The sequence below is a fragment of the Cricetulus griseus genome, chromosome 7 (genome assembly GCF_003668045.3).
Source record: "Cricetulus griseus strain 17A/GY chromosome 7, alternate assembly CriGri-PICRH-1.0, whole genome shotgun sequence".
In the NCBI taxonomy this organism is placed as follows: domain Eukaryota; kingdom Metazoa; phylum Chordata; class Mammalia; order Rodentia; family Cricetidae; genus Cricetulus; species Cricetulus griseus.
Window position 1 is genome coordinate 133,198,622 of NC_048600.1, and position 13,535 is coordinate 133,212,156.

At 55.9% G+C, this 13,535-nt stretch overlaps 2 protein-coding genes across 17 annotated transcripts in view; one reads left to right on the forward strand and one right to left on the reverse strand.

The window, feature by feature from the left end:
• The window catches only part of Aspscr1 (ASPSCR1 tether for SLC2A4, UBX domain containing), a 40,017-nt gene extending 30,308 nt beyond the window's left edge, over nucleotides 1-9,709 (forward strand). For 7 of the 10 annotated variants that reach the window (XM_027425358.2, XM_027425361.2, XM_035448281.1 and 4 more), the window contains 9 exons: nucleotides 2,097-2,236; nucleotides 2,385-2,466; nucleotides 3,258-3,324; nucleotides 4,045-4,107; nucleotides 4,472-4,524; nucleotides 8,915-8,966; nucleotides 9,197-9,266; nucleotides 9,342-9,517; nucleotides 9,607-9,709. In XM_027425358.2, coding sequence (XP_027281159.1) covers nucleotides 2,097-2,236; nucleotides 2,385-2,466; nucleotides 3,258-3,324; nucleotides 4,045-4,107; nucleotides 4,472-4,524; nucleotides 8,915-8,966; nucleotides 9,197-9,266; nucleotides 9,342-9,517; nucleotides 9,607-9,620 — 717 coding nt within the window. In that variant the 3' untranslated portion in view covers nucleotides 9,621-9,709. Of the gene's footprint in view, nucleotides 1-2,096; nucleotides 2,237-2,384; nucleotides 2,467-3,257; nucleotides 3,325-4,044; nucleotides 4,108-4,471; nucleotides 4,525-5,397; nucleotides 5,710-8,914; nucleotides 8,967-9,044; nucleotides 9,165-9,196; nucleotides 9,267-9,341; nucleotides 9,518-9,606 lie in introns of those variants that run through there. The other 3 variants (XR_003487095.2, XM_035448280.1, XM_027425362.2) reach the window with 3 other exon arrangements.
• A 1,285-nt stretch (nucleotides 9,710-10,994) lies between these two features.
• Nucleotides 10,995-13,457, reverse strand: Cenpx (centromere protein X). 7 transcript variants are annotated; one of them, XM_027425368.2, is made up of 5 exons: nucleotides 13,318-13,455; nucleotides 11,849-12,009; nucleotides 11,711-11,764; nucleotides 11,401-11,486; nucleotides 10,995-11,320 (listed from the first exon to the last, which is right to left on the reverse strand). In XM_027425368.2, the coding sequence occupies exons 1-5, from the start codon at nucleotides 13,383-13,385 to the stop codon at nucleotides 11,306-11,308; spliced, it is 384 nt and encodes a 127-aa protein (XP_027281169.1). In that variant the 5' UTR covers nucleotides 13,386-13,455; the 3' UTR covers nucleotides 10,995-11,305. The 7 variants fall into 7 exon arrangements, with proteins under 7 accessions (XP_027281169.1, XP_027281167.1, XP_027281168.1 ...); XM_027425366.2 differs by having other exon boundaries at nucleotides 11,401-11,512; XM_027425367.2 differs by having other exon boundaries at nucleotides 11,401-11,489; nucleotides 13,318-13,454.
• Between the last annotated feature and the right edge of the window lie 78 nt (nucleotides 13,458-13,535).

Here is a 13,535-nt window from a genome sequence, read left to right on the forward strand (position 1 = left end):
CCATGCTAGTGATGGCCCTGCTGGAGCCCCTTTCTGCCCAGAGGCTCTGCTATGAGCTTGTCTTGGGTGGACTGTGGGGCTGATGGAGTTTTCCCCATCCTGTGTTCCCTGGTGATCATGTGATACTTCCTACCAGCCCAGCTGCAGACCATTGAGCTATCATGGGAGATTCTAGAGGCTTGGACCCTTCTATAGCTGCTCACCTGGCCTGATCCTTACCATCAGGTGCTAGTGAACCCTCCACCTTAGTGCTCGTAAGGTGTAGCAGAGCTGTCCTGAGTGGGCGCCTGTGCTTTGTGGTAGATAGTTCTCTTGAGTAGAGTAGGAACTAGAAGGAGGGGTCAGAACAATGAAAGATAGTGGTTTTATTTTTCTGATTAAAATTCAGCAACGTGGGGCTGGAGAGATGGCTCAGAGGTTAAGAGCACTGGCTGCTCTTCCAAAGGTCCTGAGTTCAATTCCCAGCAACCACATGGTGGCTCACAACCATCCGTTATGAGATCTGGGGCCCTCTTTTGGCCTGCAGGGATACATGCAGACAGAACACTGTTTACATAATTGTAAAACAAAATCAGCAGAGTGGTGTTGATGTCCCCTGTGTCTCCTGTCCTGGAAGCAGCTAGCAATGCACTGTCCTTCCTGCTGTCCCCAGCCAGGTTGTACCTAGGGGGGGTCCAGAACTGGCGGCAAGAAATCCTATCTCTAAGCTCCTCCAGCCTTTGATCCTTAGTGCCTGAGGCTACATTTGCCTTTGGATCCAACCTAGCCTAGATTGGCTGTCCATGGACAGTTGCTTATAGCTCAGGATGTGTCTACATTCTGTCCTCCCCCCTGGAGCCTGGGCAAGCTTGTGGCCCTGCTGGAATGCAGGCACTGTGGTCATGGGGGGAGCCTGGCGCCTGACATTGTGTTAGAAAGACCTCTGGAGCAGACTGACCGCAGTGGCTACTGCATGGCTGTGGTTTTGAAGGAGCAGCCCCCTGGGGCCCTGGTTAGCCACCTGTGGGCCCCTGCCCAGGCCTCAGCCAACCTTTCTTAGCCAAGTAGCCATTGCTCCATGGCTAGAGCAATATGACAGAGCTTAGTAGATTATAGATATCTGGTGTCCATGGACAGTATTCATTGGAGGAATCTCCCAGGAGACATTTGGGACAGGTATACATCAAAATACACTCAGTGTGGATGTATTGAGAGTCAGTACCTTGGTCCTGGGCACAGTCAACCTCTCTGGGTCTGAAGCCATCTTTAGAATGATGGCGTTATGGCTTGGGGCCCTGCTTTGTGAAAGGTGCTGAAGGCAAGAAGAGAAAGCTGGTTCTTCGGGTCAGACAGCCTGTCCTTGAGTTATCAGCATTTCATGGTCTGGCTTGTGGCATTATAGCTATTCTGTCTGCAGGACAGGACCTAGCATGGGCTCTGCCAGCCCAGCTGGGCACCTTGGTCAGGCCTGGCTCCATAGGGTGGCCCCAGCACAGAGGAGGTAATCCACCACCCTGGGCACCACAAATGGACTGGGCCTGCCTTGTAATTTTCACTGCCATTGATGCCAATTAGGTAGGAGTAACGCTGTCCCTTCCTCTGTCCCTGGGTGGGCAGAGGGAAGGCCAGTTTGCTCCCCAGGGGAGAGGTGGAGTCAGCCTGGCTTTGGGGCTGAGGCCGAGAGAGGGCAGTAGGGGCAGTTGGCTAGAGTTTTTGCCAACACTCTAATTTGGTGGCTTCCACTGTCCTTCCTTTCTGGAGCCCCTGACGTGGTCCCTGACTGGGGTATACCTCCCCAAGTTGGCATCCTGATCTTGAGGTTCTTCCGTTGGGGCAAGAAGTCTGTTAGGACATTTCCTGGGCAGCCATGTAGTTGAGTTCCCATGGGCAGTACTGATGCCCAGTGAGGGCTGACCTCAAGGCTTCTAAGTCCTGCTGTCCCAGCCCCTGCTCTGGCTGTTACACAGACTGTGAAATGGTGAGCTGGGATGGAGCATCTGCATGCTGTTCTAACTGTAGAGGCTGAGATGCATGCACATGCATGTGCGCTCATGGGCGTGCGCCCACATACACAGACACGTGCTGAAGCCCTATCAACTGAGTTTCTCTGTTCGCAGCCCGTTGATCGAGACCCTGTAGTGTGCCACCCTGATCTGGAGGACTTGCTACAGCCCTGGCCAGCAGAGGTGCCTGACGAGTTCTTTGAAGTGACCGTGGATGATGTGAGGAGACGCCTGGCCCAGCTCAAGAGTGAGCGGTGGGTGCCCCTGGCCCTCTAGTCGTCTCCCACGGCTCTCCTTCACTCTGGTCCCTTCCTACCCCCTTGGAAAGCAAAGGGAAGCCAGTTGCTTCTAAGGCTCAGGGTGAGGAGCTTTTCTGCTGAGACCTGGCCCTCTTCACCACAGGAAGCGCCTGGAAGAAGCCCCCTTAGTGACCAAGGCCTTCAGGGAAGCACAGATGAAAGAAAAACTGGAACGCTACCCAAAGGTAAGCAAGGATGTCCTTCGGTTCCTGTGGGGAAGACATGACCCAGCAAGTAACTATGACATGCCCACGGGCAGTTCACAGGTTAGGCAGCCCCAGGCGTGTGTAGCCCACACCACCACACGGGGCATGTATTCCCTGGTTGAGTGGGTATCATGACAGGTCTGTGCACCTGAGGCCCAGGAGTGGCCAGCTAATTCCTCAGCATTTTAGGATGAAAAGCTTTTTCTTTTCTTTGTAGTGCTGAAAATTGAACTTGGCCTTGTACATGCTGGCCAAGTTCACCACTGACTCTCCTAACCCTCTGATGAAAAAAAAATCTTCACTTTGTTTTGTTGTTATTTGGTGGGCTCAGAACTTGGTGTTCTGCCTCCATCTCCTGAGCATGTCCAAGTATATACCACCACACCCAGCCAACAAGGCAGATTTGAAAATATACACAGGTTGCACTATATTAATTCATTCACTTGTCCATTCATCCATTCATTTAGATGGGGCTCATAGAGTCCAGACTGGCTTCAGTTTTTCTCTATAGGCAGCAGTGACCTTGAGTTCCTGAGTGTGCCACATGCTGCGCTTAGTGATCTTTTAGAGAGCATATGTCTGTACATTTGAGCACTTGGCTCCTTTTCCTTGTAGCTCAGATGTGTTGAGGACCATGGGGAAAACTAGGCCTGCGGTAGCTGACAGCTCCTGTGGTAGGGACTGAGCAATGAGACCCCTCCCTGTGCTGGGTGTGGCTCTGGCCCCTCCCTGTGCTGGGTGTGGCCCTGACTGTCCCTCTGACTACACAGGTGGCGCTGAGGGTCCTCTTCCCTGACCGTTACATCCTGCAGGGCTTCTTCCGCCCTAGTGAGACAGGTCAGTACCCGCAGTGGCCTGGGGAACCACTGTGCCCTGTTGGGTTGTTGTAAGCTACAAGACCACAGTTCCAGCCTTTGGAACTTTAGGAAGGTGGGGGAGTTAAGACTGCTAACCTTTGTGTGACACTCAAATGGCTCTGAGTTCAGGCTTGGATTGGTTCTTCTCCTGTCCCCAGAGTTCATGATCCTGAGGGTTTTGGACATGGCAGGTAGGAAGCCTCTCAGAAGAGGGCATCAAAGCCACCAGAACCGATGGTCTGTTACAACAGGGAGGATGAAGTAGCTCCAGGCCTGAGCCCTGGAAGAGCTCAGGTTGAGGACTTGGGTTCCCAAGAGGTGCTGGGGGTGCTGTGGGCTTAGCTTGGGTATGGCTGTCAGTAGACCACTCTTGCCTCAGGATATGGATCCTGGAAGCAGTCTGTCCTGTGGTGCATCCAGGCTGACCATCTAGGAAGGTGGGGAATACACTGTTGAATCCAATCCCCACATCTAGGGCTTAGCATCTACCAACAGGGAGATGCTGAGTCTGCACTGCCAGGGATAGCCCTGGGGCTGATGTCTCTGGGCTCCCAGGAGAGCCTTGAGCAGTGAGTGTTGGAAGCTGCTGAGTCTGCACTGCCAGGGATAGCCCTGGGGCTGATGTCTCTAGGTTCCCAGGAGAGCCTTGAGCAGTGAGTGTTGGAAGGGTCCACTCTGCTGACCTTCCCTTTCTCCACAGTGGGGGACCTTCGAGACTTTGTTAGGAGCCACCTGGGGAATCCTGAGCTCTCCTTTTACCTGTGTAAGTCAGTCCCTGCCCCTCAGCCTGCTTCCGCTCCATCTGGCACCCATCCTCTTTCCCTCTTTAGTTTGCAAGGTGTAACCTCCTCTCTGGGCTGGGACTTGTCTGTGGTCTCTTGGAGGGAGTATCAGTGCCCAGCTCCCCAGCTTGGCCTCTTTCCCAGTCCCACCCCGTGGCTCAGGCTGCAAGGGAGACAGTGGATCCAGAAGCATAGCAGTCACGGGGTGGTGAGGGCCCCTTTGAGCAGCTGAGATGGGTGGGCAGCATGTGACCTGAGAGACTTTTCCCAAGTGCCTGCTGAGGCCTGTCTGCCCTGAGGTATGGGGGCTACCCGTGTCCTCAACACAGCCCCCTCTCTCCACAGTCATCGCTCCTCCCAAAATGGTCCTGGATGACCACACACTGACTCTCTTTCAGGTACCAATTGCCTCACAAGGGTGCTGGGGGGCTGGCTGTGCTGGGAGGGCAGGGCACCATGTTGCGGTTGGGTTGGGAAGGATCGCCCTGGCAGGCCCTGCGGGTGGGTAATAAAGCCTTTTAGAGCCGGTGAATTCAGAGGGAGCAGTGCGCCTCTGAAGTTGTTTCTGACAGGGCTTTCCAACCTCCTCCGCTTCCTGCCTGGCCCCGGGGTGGGGATGGGCCTGCCCAACGAGCTGGCCTGCTGTCCTCAGCTGGGGCTGCCTTGAGGTCCTGGCCCCTGGGCTGCTGGGTGACACCAGCCCCCTAGCATCTGGGTGAGGAAGGGGCTTGGCAGCTTGGTCCAGGAGTGGTACAGAGCCCCAAGAGGGCTGGGGTCCTTGGCTGCTGTTGGCCCTTATCTCTGCCATCTTCTCCTGGGTTCAGCTTTTCCCTTGGGCCCCTGCTGGTCTCTGGTAGGAATGCCGTGGTTGGCCCCAGAGAGCTCCAAGGCAGAGAGGCTACTTGACCCTGCGCCCTGCAGAGCCAGGAGGAGTGAATGCCTTATCCTTAGCCCCCTGGGAGAGCAGCTGGGGCCTCCCTAACCCCTCTGGCCTAATGGTTTCCTTTTTAAAGTCTTTAGATATTTTAATTAACAACAGAGGCGCCTGAAGGCCTCTACAAAGGTTTGGGTTGGGGGTGACAGGCTCCACTGGCTGCCTAGAGCTGCCACCATTGGGGTGAGATGGGGCTGGGAGCAAGCGGGCTGGCAAGCTGGAAGCTCACCAGGGGCTGTTGAGGGAAGAAGTGGAGCCACATGGCTGTGGAAAGTTGGGAGCTACCCCAGAGTGGGGCTGTGACCCTGTGATCCCTTCTTGGCTTATGAACCTCCAGGCGCCGGCTCTCTTCCTTCATCTCTGCCCCTCCCTACCTCCCTGGCCAGCCTGTTGATAAACATTGAATCTGGAAGACGCTTTGGGATTGAGGGCCAGTGCCCAGTCCCCTCCCCCAGTCGGGATTCATATGCACCACCACCCCCAAAGCCCCAGGGTGCCTCTCATCCGCCTTTGCCTGATTCCTGGTGACACGCTGCCCCTGCTACCAGCAGTCTCCTTTCATCGTCAGCTCTGTCTGGAGCCACAGGGCCTCCCAAGGGGTGGCATCCCTGCCTGCTGCTGAGGGAAAGAGGCCTGCCCCCTCTGGGAGGTGAGCACGCAGCACCCCCGGAAGCTGCAGCTGGGCTGGACTCTGCTGCCCAGGGGTGGTCCACATTAGAGCATATGGGGTGTGTAGGGGATGCCACTGGCCAGGAGAGCTAGGGCTTTCTAAGGGCAGTGGGGGCAGGGAGGACTAAAACCACAAAGGGTGGGAACAGAGCCCTATTCGCATTGTAAACTTCCTGGGCCTGAGCCCTAGTCTCCCTGTGTTGTCCCAGTCTACCTCCTTGCTCGAGGCTTTGGAGATCAGTAGTGTTTTGTTGGTGCCATAGGAAGGGAAATCAGGAAAGCAGAAAAAGCCTAGAGACCCTGTGCCCAGCCCCACTTTGCCTGCTGTACTTTGTGAGGCTTGGAGAGGTCTTGCCTTTTTTGCCCTCTAGTGTATTCTGGAAACTGCTGGTCATTTGCCACCTCCATCCCTCCCTGTGAGCTCTAAGTAGTCCTGGGGGGTCTAGGGGGAAGGGTGTAGCTTAAAACTTGTGGTCACATGGCCAGGCCTGTCCTACTGCTTCTGTGTGCCTGTGCTGGGGGTAGAGAATAGGGTAGAGCCTGGAGCCCTGACCAGTGCTAAGTTCCAGTGGGGGAGCTGTGGAGTGAGCAGAGGCTGGAATCCCATTTGTCGGTTGCGATGGTCTTCTGTCCACTTGTCCCTTGTTTCATTGGGACCCCAGAGACCCAAGCAAATGGGCAAGGGTTTCAGTTTGGGGCAGGCACTGAAGGGTGACAGGATAGTTCACATAGCAACTGATCCTAGGGGTCTAGAGGGCCCCTTGTGTGAGAGGACTCCCTTTCCATGCCCTCCTGACTTCCTGCCCCAGGCTGGAGAAGAGGTGAGCAGTGAGGCAGGCCCTAGACTCTGCTGCTGACAGAACTGAACAATGCCCAGAGGACTCCTCATACCTCCACTGAGTCAACTGAGACCCAGCCTGTGAGGGAATCAGCAACTTCCCCACCAGGGCTTTCCCTGTCCCCTATCATTGGAATATAGGCTACTCACTCTATCTTGGAAGTAGACCCTGCCAAAAGGCTTGATCCTAGCCATGGCTAGTCAGGCAGCTGGAGAATGTAAACCCCCAAAGGGTGGTAGCCTTGCCCTCTTTTTTTTTTTTTTTTTTTTTTTTTTTTTTTTGAGACAGGTTTTCTCTGTTTAGCCCTGGCTGTCCTAAAAGTTGCTCTGTAGACCAGGCTGGCCTTGAACTCACAGAGATCTGTCTGCCTCTGCCTGCCGAGTGCTGGGATCAGAGGCGTACGCCACCACCTCCTGGCTAGTCTTGCCCTCTTACTAGGTTTGGTCCTAGGGAGAAAGAGGAAGGTGGCAGCCTTGCTTTTGGTTATGATCCAAAGTGGTGGCTGTTCCTGTGTTCTGAGGAGGGCAGAAGCTCACACTGTCACGGGACTAGCTGCCGGGGGTTCATATGAAAGCCCAGCCTCCTGAAAACTGATTACCCTTGATGTCAACAAGTCCACTGCTCTCAGCTCTCCCTCATCTGTGGCTGGGTGTAGGCATGTGGGGATGTAGGCACGTGGGGACAGAGCTCACAGCTCTCTCCGTGTTCTGCGTTCTATCTGGCTCTCTTTGAGCTTCCTAAGCACTGTCAGGTAAGGGTCGGGCTTTGGAGCTGCCTCCTCATTCACTTCCAAGGGAACCTTCTTAACTGGAGTGGTAGAAAAACAGATAAGATCCTGTGGGTGTGCCAGCCAGGCTCCCAGAAGTGCTAGAAAGAATGAGGCCGTATCTTGCCTGTGAACCCTCCTCAGTTGCTGGCAGGGAGTATAGATGGTGGCCCTGGCCACTGCAAGGCTACCTTGGTGGGAGGTAGGGCCAGCCATTCTGAGGAGGGTTCTAGCACTGTCCTCCCCACGCCCCCTACTTGGATCCCTGGCTTCCTTCTGGCGCCTTTCCAGGGGCACTAGGGCAGCCCCCCGCCCACCCCACAGGCCTCCTCTCATGAGGCTTTGATCGCAGACCTCACAATTGCGTTTCAAAGCATTCACCGCCCTTGTTTGTGTCCCTCTGCTGCCGGCTGGAGGCTGAGGTTTCAGCGTTTCTAGGCCTGGCCTTTGAAGCTTACTCTTATTAATCTTTTAACATCCCCCCAACCCCACCCACCCCTCCAGCCTGTGGCACTCACAGGAGCCTGGAGCCGCATGGAAAGAATGCCCTCAGCCTGCAGCTGCAGCCCCTTCCCGGGTCCTACCAGTCTCCAGGCTCTCAGTCTTTGGCCACGTCAGCCAACCCCAGCCTCCCCCACCCTTGGGTACAGAGACTGAAAAAGGAAAACATTCTGATGTGTGATGCTAGGGCTTCTCGAGCCTCTATAGCCTTAGGCTGTACTCTCCTATATCCTGTCAAGGAGGCTTCAGAGCCTTGTGACAGGGGTGTCAATGGAAGCAGCCCTGTCTACTTCTTGCTCCCAGTCCACACCTGTGCCTAAGAAAGTGGTCAGTCCTTGGACAGAAAGAAACCCCATACCTTCCACCCTCCTCCCCTTTGGATAGATGTGGTTTAGGAAGCTTTGATCCCAAGCATTCAGTTGGGTTTTCAAAGCACTAGCTATCCTTGTTTGGGTGGGATAGGGGATTGGGCTGGTCCTGGATGCAGCTTCCTCCTTAGTCCAGTGGTGACAACCCTGCCTGGGCCAGTGTATCTTACAAGGAAGCATCTCTTAGCTCATGACCTCCCTAAGGCAGCTTGATTTTGGGAACCAGCCCTTGCCTCATGCCTGGGCCTGTTCTCCTACGGCACTCCTGTCACCCAGTGGCTCTTGGTTCCTTCCTGACTGCAGAGACACTCCAACCCATAGTCCCTCCCTCTTATTTCTGGGAGCATAAAGTGGGGCGGGGGTAGGAGGGGGGGCAGCGATACAGGTCTTCCTCTTCCGTTTCTGTTCCTAGACAGTGTCAGGCTGGCAGACCCAAACCCCAACTCAACAGCCCTGTGTCTCCTCTTACCCCCTCTGCAGAGTGTCCCCGAGACACAGACTAAAGTGCACTGTGGGCTTCCAGACCGACATAAATATTTACTGGTGTGGAGGGTGACACCACAGCTCACACAAATGCAAAGTGGGGCTCCTAACTGGTGTCTTGCTGTCCTGTGGTCCATGGGGATAGAGTGCTAGAGGGAGAGGCCTAAGCTTGCTGAACACTGCCTGTCTGGCCCTCTGAGCCCTCCCTGCCCCCTACCTTCCCTGTAGGCAAACCTCTTCCCTGCTGCCCTTGTACACTTTGGAGCTGAAGAACCAGCAGGTGAGTGAGGCCTCACTTCTGACCCCTGCCCACAGGGCTATCCCATAATCCCAGTTTCCCTGATGCAATGTTCCTTAGAAAGTAATCACTCTGAGGTCCTCGTGGGCTTGGGGGATCTGCAGCCCAGGACCCACCTCCCTGGGGCACCTGCCTAGCCATACCCCACTTGCAGTGTGTGGGTAGAAGTGCAGATCTCATCTGTGGCTAAGGGTGAGCTCTGGCCTCTGAAGGTCTCTACCTGGAACCTGGACTGCTAGAACACACCGTCTCCCCATCTGCAGCTGATGTGCTGGTGGCCAGGTAAGTTCCTGAGGGGTTGGGAGCCCCTCCAAGGCTGTGCCCAACACTCACCTGGCCTTGGCCTCTCACCCCTAGGTGTATGTCCCGGGCCGCCGGATCCCCACCACTGCTGCCAGCCCCCGACTCTGTGTCCCTGGAGTCTGAGCCGATCACTGAGGAGGGGGCACTGGGGCCCCCAGAGCCCATTCAAGGGGCAGCCCAGCCTGTGAGGAGAAGCCTGGGCAAAGTGCCCAAGTGGCTGAAGTTGCCAGGTGCCTGTCTGTCATAGACTAACTGGGTTGGGCAGGGTGGCTGGGCAGCAACCCAGGAGCATGTGGTCATTCTGGTGTTTGTATCACAGCCGGCAAGAGGTGAGAGCTACCAGCCTGGAGATGCCCATCGTCAGCCACAGGATCCCACCCCCACCCACCCCGAGCAGGAATAAAGACTCGCGCTTCTCTCAAGGCTTTTGGATTTTCTCTTCTGCAGAAAGGGCCCTCAGGCCTCTATCTAGCTGAGCCTCATTCACTGCTACCCAGAGGGCTTGAGAAGGCCAGAACCCTGGGTAGGCCAGCTTCCTCCTCATTTATATCTGACCTCATTAGCCCCTTTACTGAATGGACACAAGTGGAGGAGGAAGCCTCCTTGGCAAATTACTTACAACCCAGGGCCATTCCCAGCTTCTGGCATAAAGCCAGAGAGGAAGCAGGCACTTAACCACAAAGCTACCTTTAGCTTGCCTGGCCTGCGGTATTCTGGTAGCCCTTTCTATATACCTTCAGTGGGACTGTGGGTCCCATTCCAGCACTTAAGCTGGTTGGTGTCCCACCAGCCAGCCCCTTCCCAAATGTCTCCCATCTGCCACCCACTCCCCAGTGCTTGGAAGCCAGAAAATTCCTGTGGGGGTGAGGGTGTTTGGGGTATGTGGGGGGGCATTTAGAGCCCCTCTATCCATCCAGCTAAAGCCAGTGTAACCACCACTGCCTTCAGAGGTTGCCCTCAGGTCTATTCTAGACTCTGTGAGAGTACTTGTCCCCTCATATTCTGTGTCTTTCCTACTTGACCTCCCATCCCCACCTCTAGTACTGTTTATGGTTTCTAAGACTGTCAAGGTTCTCAGTTCTGGGCCTTGATGATCGGTAACTGTGTCTCCTGGGGACTCCACGGTGTCCCCAACTGGACTGACAGGAGCTTTTTAAGTGCCTCCCTAAGACCTACAGGGGCACTATGTGTAAGGTTAGCAAGACACCCTGCACGTCTCCTGAGAACTGGCCTGCCAGGGCCTGAGCATCAGAGGGCTCACGCCTGAACTGGGGCTTCCAGGTCGGCCTCTCAGCTCCACCTCTCTGAGGGCACAGCCTGTCCCTTACTTATACCCAAAGGAGAGCCTTCCTGCAGTTCAGCATGGCCACAGGACAGACCCAGGCAGCAGATCTCCAGGTCTTCTCACCTTGTGTACCCTGGTTCTGCCTCCACCAGTGGACAGTTACTGGTTCACACAGACACTCTGGGACCCCAGTGCCTACTAGTGGTAGTTGCTGTGGCCTGTGGCAAGAGTAACATTTTCCAAGTGAGCCAACCACATGTGTGAAGGCCCTGGTTCTACTGCAGCATGTGCGCACATGCTGTCTGTTACCCTGCACCCTCTCGGGGTTCTGCACTCCTCCCACTGAGATGGAAGGGAGCATGGGGCTCAGGCTTTGAAGCAACTAGACTTGGGGTGATTAACGGCAACAAGAAGGCCAGGCCTCAGAGATGGTGTTGATTTAGATATTGCTTTGTAAGAACAAATTTACAGCTCAGGGAGGTGTGCTGGGGGTGGGGGTCAGGTGGTTAAAAAGCTACACAGTAGCTTTGATGCAGGAAGGCGGCTGGGAGTGGGGGGCTGAGGCTGGACCACTTTTCCCTGCACCTGTCTCACAAGGACCCCCAGAGGCAGTAACTAGGAAGGAGAAACAGCTGCTGGTGTCTTCACATCCTCTAAAAGCCGGAGAGCTTGGGAACTAGGTGTCAGTGCTGGTTGAATTCATCCTGGACTTTGCAGGCCACGGGTATAACCTCTAGAAGTCCAGGAGCTGTGGAAAAGAGGTGTGCTCAGAGTGGCCACACAGGCGCCACTGAGTGTGGCAGGCTGTGCCTCCTGCATTGCACATACCAGCTGAGGAAGCACCTTCTCCAGCTGGTCCACATCCACAACATCCAGGTCCTCTGCCTGGGCCTGGCAGACCCCGCGGGCAGCGGCTTCTGGTGAAACACTCTGAAGTGAGCTGGGAGAAGCTGGGCAGATTTAGCCCTGCCCTTGTTGGGCCCCCACACCCTACTGTCAACCCTCAGAAGGGGGCTCCTTTTTCAGGGACAGAACTTAGCGCCGACAGTAGCTGAGGAAGAAACCTCTTAGTTTGTCTACTGAAAAATAAAACAAGGAAATCTCCATTTTCCTGGTGTTGCTGGGGCCCTTGGCTCACCTAGTACGAAGATCCTCAGGAGCTCCGCCATGAGCTGTAGTGCATCCCCACTGACTGGAGGGAAAGGGCGGGTTATGGGGCAGTCTCCCTTTCCTCCCGGAGCCCCACGTTCCTCCCCACCTCACTCGCGCCCCAAACCTTTTGTCTTGCAGTCCCTGAAGTGCAGATGCAGTAGTTTGCTCACCAGCTCCTGGAGGAAGGGCAGGGAGTCAGTGCCATTGCCGACAGGGACCCAACCTCCAAACAAACAGTGCCATCGTAGGGCCTCTTCCCAGATTGAGGGGAAAGATGTCATGGGGCTGTCAAGAGATGGGGGATAGCCCAGTAACATCACTCCCGTCGCTGAGAGCAGAGGGATGAAGCTCCGCCTTCAGTGCTGAGTAAGCACTCCGTCAGATCCAGGGGGTGGGCCCTGGCAGCTTTGAGGAACACGGACTCCTTTGGCAATCTGTGGACACTACCTAGCTTGGATTACTGCTGCACAGACAGACACACACAACATATTAGAGCTGGGCTGAGGCTGGATGGATAACCCTGGAGCTTTCTTTGGCAAGAAATTGGAAGTCATTTCTAGCTGTAAGTGAAGACACTTGGAAATAGTTCTGCAGAGATCCAGCTGTAATGGCAGGGGACTAGCCAAGTTTCAGAGATGGTTTGAGACCCCGAAAGGTTGGTGGCAATGTGTGAGGTGGGGATAAGGGTGAGAATCCAGAGGCTTAAATTTCAGTGGAGATACCCAAAGTGGGACATGAAGAGCCCCTGAAAATCAGAGTGGGAAAAGGCAAAAGGTTGGCAGCGGTAGACACCCAGGACCCTGCAGAGGAAAGTGAATTTGATTCGTGAGCATCACTCACGTGGGGGCCATGACACCCATTCGCTGCAGAGGGGCACAGTGGGGGAATGGACGTGAGTCTGAGGCACAGGTGAACTTGTCAGGAGGGACAATTACGCGGGAACAGTGCCCCCTGCCGGTACTTTCCCCTGCACGCTACCAGAGCGGTACCAACAGCTTCAGCACAGGACTGGACCACAGCCCCGCGCGAGTGGATGCGAGTGCTGGCGGGTAGGGCAGGGGAAAGCCGGTGACACCAAGCTCCCGGTCCTCATCCCGAAGGCCACAGTCAGGGAGGGACACGGGGGCCTCCCTTCCTGTCACTCTCCTACGACAGCCCGCCCGTAATCCAATGATTCTGGCCAAAGCCCCCCAAACGATTCAAGAACTGAAGGGAGAGCGGGGGCAGCCCGACCTGTGCACAGGGCGCGCAGCGTCCCGGTGACAAGAGCCGACCGCTAACCGCACCACTGCAGGCACGAACACCTCCGCTTCAGCTTCCCCTGCTTGTCACTGAGAAACACGCCGGCTGGAAGGGCCCGGCGGTCCCTCCCGGGACAGAGGGACCCACCCCTTGTCCCCAGCCCGGGCCATCTGCAGACCCGCTCAGTGCCGCCGCAGAGCGCGCGGGCGGCTCTGCCCAGGTCCGCCCTGCTGCCGGGCCCCCGCCAGAGACACGGGACACGGCGACAAGGCTCACTTCGAGCCTGCACAAGTGTCACGCGGGGACCCGCAGTGCCCAAAGCTAACCTCGAAGCACTCCCGAGGACCTCACCTTCCGGAAGCCGCTGGCTTCCTCCATGGCCACAGTCTCAGTGCGCGCTCTCCGGAACTCTCCCACATCCCAACCTATGAACGGGGAGCGCGTCCATGAAGTCCCGCCTCCGAGCCCAGCAGCCAATCACTTAAGCGTCCCCGCTTCGGTTCCCGAGGCCGGAGACCCAGCGCAAGCCCGCCCTTCGTTTTCATTGGTCTACTGAGAGCACCTCTTCC

What these genes read in the sequence shown, in the direction of transcription:
- Cenpx (XM_027425366.2), bottom strand. Translation starts at nt 13,385, where the DNA reads ATGTGGGAGAGTTCCGGAGAGCGCGCACTGAGACTGTGGCCATGGAGG. An exon ending in CAGGGACTGCAAGACAAAAG is followed by an intron (nt 11,765 to 11,848) that starts GTTTGGGGCGCG and finishes CTTTCCCTCCAG; the next exon opens with TCAGTGGGGATGCACTACAG. An exon ending in AGAAGGTGCTTCCTCAGCTG is followed by an intron (nt 11,321 to 11,400) that starts GTATGTGCAATG and finishes TCTTTTCCACAG; the next exon opens with CTCCTGGACTTCTAGAGGTT.